The sequence below is a fragment of the Phodopus roborovskii genome, unplaced genomic scaffold, assembly GCF_943737965.1.
Source record: "Phodopus roborovskii unplaced genomic scaffold, PHOROB, whole genome shotgun sequence".
NCBI classification, from domain to species: domain Eukaryota; kingdom Metazoa; phylum Chordata; class Mammalia; order Rodentia; family Cricetidae; genus Phodopus; species Phodopus roborovskii.
Genome location: NW_026126480.1, coordinates 47,355,577 through 47,365,330, shown reverse-complemented (window position 1 = coordinate 47,365,330; position 9,754 = coordinate 47,355,577). Strand labels below are relative to the sequence as shown.

The following is a 9,754-nucleotide window of genomic DNA, read 5'->3' as shown; positions in this document are numbered from 1 at the left end:
CAGCCCCGGAGGCACCTGCCGCGCTAATGGGCCCTTCATGGAGTGCATGGCCTGCGGGGGCGCGCGCAGACGGGCGGGACGTTGGCCAATGGCCTGGTCGCCAGTGCCTACAGCCAATCAGCTCGCGCGCCGCGCCCAAGCCCCGCGGTTATCAGTGCGTCTGTCCCGCGCCGCGCCGCTCCGATCGGCCCCGGAGCAGCCGCCTCCGCTGATTCTAGTATCCCTGCCCTCTCTCTGACCGCTGCCCGTTCGGGGCTACTGCCGTCGGTCCTCCTGCTTTTCTGTGGGGACCGTCGGCGTCCGTCTGAACGCGTTCCACGAGTCTTAGAGCAGCCGGCACCCATTGGTGCCGCGCTCAAACTTCCCGAGTCGGAGGGCGCGGGCGGTGGCAGCGGGGCCCGGATGGGAGCCCGGGTCGGCGGCGGCGGCGCCCATGGACGCTAACCGCCCGGGCGCGTTTGTGCTGAGCAGCGCGCCGCTGGCCGCGCTGCACAACATGGCTGAGATGAAAACGTCGCTGTTCCCCTACGCGCTGCAGGGCCCGGCCGGCTTCAAGGCACCCGCCCTAGGCAGCCTTGGCGCGCAGTTGCCTCTAGGCACTCCGCACGGCATCAGCGACATCCTGGGACGGCCGGTGGGCGCAGCGGGTGGCGGCCTCCTGGGAGGACTGCCCCGCCTCAACGGGCTCGCCTCGTCCGCAGGTGTCTACTTCGGGCCTGCGGCAGCGGTGGCCCGGGGTTACCCCAAGCCCCTGGCGGAATTGCCTGGGCGCCCACCCATCTTCTGGCCCGGAGTGGTGCAGGGCTCTCCCTGGAGGGACCCGCGCCTAGCCGGCTCGGGTAAGTGACCCGCGCGGGATTCGGTGAGGAGCGGGGCTGGGCGCGGGCCGCGGACTGCGCTCACCGCCTCTTCTTCGCAGCCCAAGCCGGCGGGGTCCTGGACAAGGATGGCAAGAAGAAACACTCGCGACCGACTTTCTCGGGCCAGCAGATCTTCGCGCTGGAGAAGACTTTCGAGCAGACCAAGTACCTGGCAGGGCCAGAGCGCGCGAGGCTTGCTTACTCTCTGGGAATGACCGAGAGCCAGGTGAAGGTGAGCTCGAATAGGCCGGGGTCCAGCAGTATTGAGGCGGGGCCCAGAGCCCGCGTCCTGCGAACGGCGGGAGAGCAGCCCTTCAGCTGCAGCCCGACCGCGGAAAGCGCTGGTGCCAGGCGGGTCCGGAGTGCTAGTCTGGTGGGGCGAGCCTGGGTGCCCGCCTGATGGTCCCTCTCCAACCCCCAGGTGTGGTTCCAGAATCGGCGGACCAAATGGCGCAAGCGGCACGCGGCAGAGATGGCATCGGCTAAAAAGAAGCAGGACTCGGATGCCGAGAAGCTGAAGGTGGGTGGCTCAGACGCGGAGGACGATGACGAGTACAACCGGCCCCTGGACCCCAACTCCGACGACGAGAAGATCACGAGGCTTCTCAAAAAGCACAAACCCTCGAACTTGGCGCTGGTTAGCCCGTGCGGCGGCAGCGCGGGGGACACCTTGTGAGGATGCGGCCAGGCCAGAGAACCCGGGAAACGGGGCTCGCGGCATGCCCAGACGCCAGCCGCCCAGCCGCAGTGTGTATATATATTTTTACAGAATAAGTTATAAAGCGGACATTGGCGCGGCCTCGGCGTGAGGCGCGGAGTGCGGGGTTTGGGCCGGTCACTTTGTATAATCAATAAATTATTTAACACGTCCCCGTCGGAGCCATGGCTCCCAAGGCTGCACATCGTGTTTCTTCCTTACGGAGCTGGTGCCAGCGGGCGGGCGGCAGGACCCTCCAGACCCCACCTAACCTGTTCCCCCTGTGGGCGCCAGGGCCTGGCGCAGGGGGGCGCGACAGTGCTTGATGGCGACCCGGTGCCCATGTGCGCTTTGGGTTCAGAGGCTGAGCGCATGGTGATGGCAGCTTACAGGAGCACCGAAGTGGTGAGACTTGAGCATCTGGAGCCCAGACTGAGCAAAGGCAGTATCCGCCGCCCAGGGAAGGGAAGGGCACAGAAGCGTACTGCTTGAAAGAGGCAGACCAGCAGGGAACTCGGCGGAAGAGACCCCCAAAGCAGGTATGATTTCTATTTCCTGTAGCCATAGGTATGGCATCCACTGCACCCCTCCCGGAGATGTAACATGATGTGCCCTTGATTCAAACGAATAAAGTGGGACAGACATTAAACCACACTTGAAGGGGGCCCCAAAGTCCAGCAAGGCTTGCAGGGATTACCATCGCATTAATTTAAAAAAAATTTTTCCTTCCTTCTTTCCTTCCTTCCTTCCTTCCTCCCTCCCTTCCTCCCTCTCTCTTTTGCAAGCTGGGGAATGAGTGGGCCCTGTTACTCAGTGCCCTTGTCCTGGTTCAGGCCAAATCAGCACCATCTCAAAGCATGGGCTGCATTCTGTCACTAATTATCCCGTTTATCCAAAATTCCAAGTATCCTGAATGTAATTACTTACTAAACTCCAGCTGTGGGTAACAAGGCTGGAGGCTCTGCATCCTGCCAGGCCCCAGGCTATCAGTCTTAACAGACTTTCATTGGGAGAAAGCATGGTTTTAAGCAGGGTTGCAGAGATGGTATGATTATTCTGGCCATGCAGCCCAAAACCATCAGCCCATGTCAGCCACCCTGACACCCACCACTGGTTTCTCAGAGGGCCCTCAGCTAGGGTCACTCTTGACCAGCAGCACAGGAGTGACCAGCAGCATACCATGGTCACTCCTACCTGAGTAAGACTGTGGCTCATGCCCAGCCAGGGAAGAGCTTGGTGTCCCCTCCACCTACCCTATGACCTCTCAAGGCTACAATTCCCTGTAGCAGGAAAAACCCACCTTCGGCTTCAGTCTACCTCACACACCACAGCTGCACCTTAATACACTGACTATTGAGTGTAGAATTTCAAAATGAGCCAAGCACAACAAGATTTCTATTGTAGGACATTTAAGAAATATCTATTAGAACCATGGAAAGCTTGTTTTGTCTTTTGTGCTGTGGCTCCATTAACTGAAGTCAAATGCTTCTTTCGATCTACGGGCTGACTTTCTTTAAAAGGGAGCAAAGGGAGCTAGTTTTTTTTTTTTTCTTAAATAGAACAGTGTGTTGTTTCTGTGTTGCTCCCCCACCAAAGTTCAGAGTAGAGAAATTTTGTTGAAAGTTTTGTTCAAAGCTAAAGGAAAGCATTTGTACAATCCCATTTAAAATAGTGAGAGACCAGCCTTTTTACAGTACAGTAAAAAGTCTAAGAGGTGATTTTTCTGAGGGCTTGGTGCCCTGTGGCAGAATGGGACACTCAAATTCCCAGAATCAGAATGGGTGAGGGCAAACAGGGCACAAAGGAGGTCCCTCCAGGCACTTAGCATTTCAAAGGCATGGGAGAGTGAAGCAGGAGTCAGAGCAGCAGGAACTGTTTTCACCATGATCAATTTTATTGCTTAGGAACCGAGCAGTCACTTCCAGAGGCCTTCAGAGGAAGGACCCACAGCTGGAACCCACAGACAACCGCTGCGGACATGGCACATTGGCAAGCAGCGACCATGGCAGTCACAGACCCGACCCCGGCATCAAGGACACAGGCCGGCCTTCGGTGATTTCTAGGGAAACCGACATTAACTCGCGCCTCCGCCCCATCCAGGAACTGTAGTGTTCAGAAGTAAATCAATAAAAGCACGCTGTGTTTCCTCAGCAGGCTCCGCAGGCGCCTTCCGTGGTACTCAGTGCTGGGTGTGAGTAAGGGCAACAGGCTGTGCCCAGCATCACCCATCGCTTCTCTGCCACGTTTACACACAGCCCATGCTAGAAGCGATCTGTGGGAAGTGGACGAGGCTACTTCTAATTCTCCCACGAGATTATGGTTTTAATGTAGGATACTTGGCACCATAAAACGGTAACAAAAGACAGACAAAACGGTTTACAAAATTCTTAAAAGGTACACCCAGGCTAGCTATAAACTTCACATTCAGTTCTTAATATTACACAGAAAAAGGCAGAAGAGTGACAAGCTGCTAGAACAGGCTAGCGCAGGGGCCCCTCTCCCCTGGGCACTTGCTAGGTCTTGTCTCAGGAACCTGTGCTGACTGCTGATGAACTCACCATTCAACCAGACTGCGGTTCTGCCTGCTTAGGACACTCGTGCACTCATACTGGAAAGTATATTCAGCATAAGTTTTGGTAAGATTTATAAATTATTTTTAAAAAGTATATATTTATATGTATTTATATATATAAAAATGGAAAGCAGCTGCAGTGTGATTCAGACGCCATGTAACATGGCAGTAGAGTCAGACCTCGGGGCCTCGGGCTTGAGCACACATGGCAGCCTTGCTGCCTGGGCTAGTGCCCGGCACACTCCTCCTGGCAGAGAGGGACGCTGGACACCTGGGGCTCTAAATGGAGAAGCTTCCTCCACAGACAATCGTTAAAAATGGAAAACTGTGAAGTCTAAAATACAGGCGCTCTGCTGTCTGTTAGAGTTTTGGCAATAGGACTGTGGCTTGATTAAACCCAATATGTCTACAATGTCACGTGACAGACACGACAGTGAGGTATGTGAGGCTTTCCGGGGGTCCGGAGGCTGAAGCAAAGTGTGGGGCCGGCCGTCTAGCAGGTGGTGCTTGGGCGGGTTCCAATGCAGCTTTAGGAGGATGAGTTCGATACACTGCTACAGGGAGGTCTCTCGAGGATCCTCTCATGGCGCTGGCACCTCTTCCCTGGAGTGGAATTAGTAATTTGTTAAAAGATCAAACACACCAGGAAAGCTGCAGAAAGGAGAGCAAGGAGGAGCTATATTTACCACCACGTCACTGCACGACACAACACTTGTGCACATGGGCGTGAGGTTTACCTGCCCCAGGTGCGATTCGGAAGGCCAGGAACACCGGCTGCAGTGGGAGAAAAAGGGAAGGTCAGCATGTATAGGTTGCTGCCTGCCGCTCCTGGACTCTGGGCCCTCACATCTCCTGAGCATCTAGAACTGAGTCCAGAGGGGACGAAGAGAGTTGTGTGTACAAAGCAGGGACCGAGACAGTTGGCCTGGACCTGGGAGCTGGGCCATGAAAAGACCCACAGAATCCCTTTGTGCTCCTTTAAGGAGGGTAGGGTTCCAGACAGCAATCAGTGTAAGGGACTATGGAGTAAGTCCCAAATGCAGAGGGATATATGTACCCATGACTAGGGTATGCAGTGTCCCTACCTCAGAGCCCTTGGATATGGAGGATGTGGATTTGTCTATTTTGGCTGAGGTTTGTCACCTGGCCTCAGTGTCACTGGGGACGGGAACGGTGGGCCACACATGGGAAACCTGTGCAGCTGGTTAATGTACACACACCTGGTCTATAAGACATGTATTACCACATCCTGACAGAAGTAAGCTCAGCACAGGAAGGTCAGGGACACAGTCCTAATGTATACTCAGGAAGCAGCCTTCAATCGGAACTAGCTGACGACATGATGTTTCACACACAGTGTGATTACCTTTTGTTATGACTGATCATTTCTTCTCCTGCTCACTCATCCACACATCCTTTGGTATTTTATTAAAACTAAATTAACTAAGAGTAAGTTTGCTTGCTTGGTAAAGCCAGGCTAAAGGAGATGATATGATGCCCACCCACAGGGGTTCAGCCCCTGCCCCAGCAACACATTGTACACATCACCTTGTGATCTCCCATGCAGACATTAGGCCCGATGTGGTCATAGGTGGCAACTTTCTCCTCGCTCTCTGACTGGAAGCAAACAGAGAGAGGGGGGTGTAGGAAGGCTGAGGCAATCTGCAGTCCTGCCAGGAGGGGACAGGCAGGGGCTGCAGGGTATCCTTGGGATCAGAGAAGGGAGGCACTGTTGCAGGAAGGCTTGGGGGCCTTGCTACATCTCAGCATGTGGCTGGCTCTTCTGCCATAGAAACCTTGCCTCTAGAGGAGAGGGGTAACAGGTCAGCCTATGGGTTGAGACTCCCTCAGGTCTCCTCTGTCTGTCCACTGGCTGACACGGAGGCCCTAGCCCTGCAATTAGTGCCACTCAGAGCTTCCTTTCTAAGGGTGTGTTCAGAGTTCAGTAGCTCATCTGTTTCTCATTTTCTCTATTTACACTTGCTCTCAAAAACCTGCTTTATTAACCTGGTGCATGCCATCCAGGGCCACGTATGCATATTAATGGACTGCTCCCTATACTTCCTGGCAGACCCCTGGCTTTGGGTTTGAAGGCAGAGGTTTTGTCAATGCTAATCAGTCAGTCAACCCTGACCAGGCTGGAGTTTTATACCCACAGCTGAAGCATCTGTGACGATAAAGTTAAAACGGACTTATCTTTAATGCAGTAGGAAGCTTAAGGTCAGATTTACTTTCCAGCACGGTTGCCTGCCAGAAAGTATGAAAACATAACCTTCAGCACCGCATGCATGAACACTCGCCCATCTTTCAGGAGCATGTGGCCGACTCCTCGGAAGCGGAGAAACATCCATCAAACACTGCATGGTAATTTACAAAGGCAGCATAAAATCGTGAGTTTTCAGCTGCATAATCTTTGGACAGATAAACAAATTACAGAGGGGCTCAGACAGGACGCAGGCACACCTCACTGAGCATTCGTCACAGAGCCTCCCAGGCACCACGCCGCCTGGCGTTTTAGGACTCAGGAAGCAGAACAGAACATGATGAGGGCACTAGCGCATGGCATGATAGATGGTACTAGGGAGGCTGCCTGAGGCATTCTGGAGGTAGCTTACTGTTGAGCCTCAGGGACTCCAGTCCCTGCAGGCAGAAGCTCTCCTAAAGGCTTTATTCTCAGTTTATATAAAGGGCAGGGCTCGGTCTGCAATGTGGCTTCGAATTATGAATACTGAATCTGGAGACCCAGAGATGTGAGTGCATGTAAACAAGCTCCACTGTTACCTTCCTGAAGTTGTGCATAGCACCCTGCATGACCACCTAGGCTCCTGGCAGCCTTCTGATCACTAATCAAAGTGCACTTATCTTAGGGACCTTACCTTAAGGTGCACTTTTTATGATCTTAACTTTTTTCTCAGTGGATGACATCAGTTTCTTCCATCTACCTCAGTCCCATGGAGAGGCTGAGGCCATCACTATGGAAAACTGGGTGGCTGTATTGCATGCCTAATTCTTGTACTTCTATCTCCAGCGAGCCAATGATTAGGCCCAATGATTAAGCTTCAGGTTGCCAACTGAGCTTTCCTCAGAGATGGCCTGGGCCACTGGACATACTGCGACACAGGCCCTGGCCATGAGACTAGAAGGAAGGGTTGTGTGCTAAGGCTGCTTGCTGCAGATCTGGCCAACACCCTTCCTTGGTTCCAGAAGACTTGCCTACAAACCACTCTTGGCCAGAGCCTGAATACCAGCTGCAACCAGTGTGTTCTGGAACACAGGAGCGGTGCAAAGTCTGGGATCTGGGGGTCAGTGGCTACATCTCGAAGACCAGCAGAGCCTCAGCTAGAGGATGGCAGAGCTATCCCACAAGCTGGGGAAAGGTTTCTTGAGGACCAAAAGTGTGTGTGTGTGTGTGTGTGTGTGTGTGTGTGTGTGTGTGTGTATGTGTGGGTGTTCGGCACATGGATAGCCAATAGCAGCTCAAGGGGACTACAATGCAATTTAGCTGTATGGTGAAGGGGTGAAGGTGGGAGAGTCCATGAAAGAGGGCTCCTCCCTCCCCAGCATAGGACTCCAGGAGTAGGGATGGAGCAGCAAACGCCCGGCCCCAGAGAGCCCACTGTGGGCATTTCTCTCACTTCCTCCTCACTAATGGGCCACACCTCTGTCTAACTGTGGCTTTGCATATACTCAGCTTCCAACAGCTGTCCCTTCAGGAGTCTACCCCTTTCACTCTTAGATCTGCACAGGTGGGGTTGAGACCTAATTCAGATATTGGCACTTTTCAAAACATGCCATTTACATATAAAATACTAGAACTGAAAGTAATAGGAAGTGTGAAAACCCTTCCTGTGACTTGAGCACATTATCCCTTTATCCTGATCCAGCTGAGCTCAGGTGTAAACTGTTTTTGCTTTACATAACCTGTAGGTACTCCCATGAACCCCCACAAGAACACAGAACACTATACAATAAATTATGGTTAAACCCTGCTGTGAGCAGGGTCTTTGTGTTTCTAGTAAGATGTCAGTGGCACCTACAGGGTCTGAGTGCTAGCTGGGAGATGACTAAGCACCTCCCACTCATTTTACAATCAACTGAGTGGTCTACTCAGGTGTCCCCAGGCTGGGGGAGTCCTTCTCCATGGCTAGCCCAGGGCTCCTTCCTACCTTAAGAACCAGCTCCTTGGCAGACAGGGACATGAGGATTCGATCACACCATGCAGGGCATCTTGTGTTCATATACTGCTCTCCCTGGCTGGAGTCTTCACTGTAGGGATAGCTGTGAAGACATAGGAACAAAGTGACAACTGCACTCTGGTCCCAGAGATCCTCCAAGTTCTGAAGGGAAGGGCATGCTGCTATCCAGGAAAAAAAGCACACCGTGAGGTTTCTAGAACATAAAGCCAAACTTGAAACCCAAGTGTCTCCATCAAACTTGGTTCTCCCTGCATATACCCATAGATTACGAGTCAGGCTGGCTGGTTCCTAAACATACCTTATTTACACAAAGGCCTCAGCACTCATGGCCTGAGCCTTGTGGAGAGGCCGCATGCCTCCTGCACCTGCCACCCAGGGGAACCTACCAATTTACCACAGTTGCAAAACGATAACCCTATAACACATGGGCACACTTGCTGGACTGTGCCACAGAATGGGTTCCACGTAGAACTAGCTGGGGATGAGCCTTTCCCAGAATTTTGCTGGTCCAGGTGTTTGCATATTCACACTTTACATGGTTTTTAGACCATAAAGACTCTTTCCAAGTGCAATGTGTTTTCTCAGGTCAATTCCAGTGCACCAGGCTCTGGAATGCTCCCCTTCACTTTAGCTAAGAAGAGAATGTGACTGGCTTTCCAGCCTGTGGCTGTTAGGTCATTTAACAGCTGGTGACTACAGGAAGGGGCTCACACCACTAGCAGGCCTGGCCCTAAGGGAGCTGAGGAGCTAATATCTCCCTGGACCTCAATTATCGAAAGCTGGCAGATGATGAGTGAAGCATGTGTCTTCATAGAAATCATGGCTTGTGACCCTTGTATCTTGTATAAATTACCACTTTACCTGATTAAATTTACCTCAAATTAGGGCAAAAGCAAAGCCTATGTAATTCCTGTACATAACATTATCATTTTAAAAAACATAAAATTCCCCATACTTTCTTTTTCAGGAAGAACAAAAGGCCAGTGGCCAATCCCATTTCTGTACATCACAGTGACAGTGACCTTGTTCAAGTGCTCTTCAGCCCACTCAAGTCACAGCCTGTGAGTCTGAGGGGCATCTCACTGTGAGCACACAGGTTAACATGGCCACCCTGAGCAGTACTGGGACCACATAGTCTTCCTGGCTTCTATGATAGTAAACAAACACAGGAGTCTCTTTCAAAGAGACAAAGCCTTTTCTCATTCTGGTCAAAACCAGAATGAGAAAAGCAAGGGCTCAGCCAGCCAGAGTGGGGCTGAGAAAGCCACAGGGCTGTGATTTAATCCTCCTCTTGTGGTTGTTAGAACAGGAAGTCCTTTGCTTTGAAGAGGTACAGGGCACCTTTACTTGAGACCCCTCTCCAAGTTGCAAATGCACTGCAGTGAAGTCTCCATGGAAACAGAATACTTACCCACTGGCCATTCCAGTG

The 9,754-nt window shown here is 52.5% G+C and overlaps 2 protein-coding genes across 2 annotated transcripts in view; one reads left to right on the top strand and one right to left on the bottom strand.

Annotated features, from left to right (window-relative positions):
* Window positions 1-264: 264 nt before the first annotated feature.
* On the top strand, window positions 265-1,730 carry Nkx6-2 (NK6 homeobox 2). Its single transcript, XM_051193278.1, has 3 exons — window positions 265-839; window positions 920-1,092; window positions 1,282-1,730. The coding sequence occupies exons 1-3, from the start codon at window positions 434-436 to the stop codon at window positions 1,534-1,536; spliced, it is 834 nt and encodes a 277-aa protein (XP_051049235.1). The 5' UTR covers window positions 265-433; the 3' UTR covers window positions 1,537-1,730.
* Window positions 1,731-3,430: 1,700 nt separating this feature from the next.
* Inpp5a (inositol polyphosphate-5-phosphatase A) overlaps window positions 3,431-9,754 on the bottom strand; it is a 179,688-nt gene continuing 173,364 nt past the window's right edge. The window contains exons 13-16 of the mRNA XM_051193276.1: window positions 8,296-8,407; window positions 5,678-5,746; window positions 4,816-4,903; window positions 3,431-4,732 (exon numbers count right to left, since the gene is read on the bottom strand). Of these exons, the coding sequence (XP_051049233.1) occupies window positions 4,823-4,903; window positions 5,678-5,746; window positions 8,296-8,407 (262 nt within the window). The 3' untranslated portion in view covers window positions 3,431-4,732; window positions 4,816-4,822. The remainder of the gene's footprint in view (window positions 4,733-4,815; window positions 4,904-5,677; window positions 5,747-8,295; window positions 8,408-9,754) is intronic.

Bases quoted from the DNA above. Each gene is read 5' to 3' on its own strand.
- Nkx6-2 (XM_051193278.1), top strand. From the start codon at position 434: ATGGACGCTAACCGCCCGGGCGCGTTTGTGCTGAGCAGCGCGCCGCTG. The intron at 840-919 runs GTAAGTGACCCG...TCTTCTTCGCAG, and splicing joins CCCGCGCCTAGCCGGCTCGG to CCCAAGCCGGCGGGGTCCTG. The intron at 1,093-1,281 runs GTGAGCTCGAAT...TCCAACCCCCAG, and splicing joins TGACCGAGAGCCAGGTGAAG to GTGTGGTTCCAGAATCGGCG.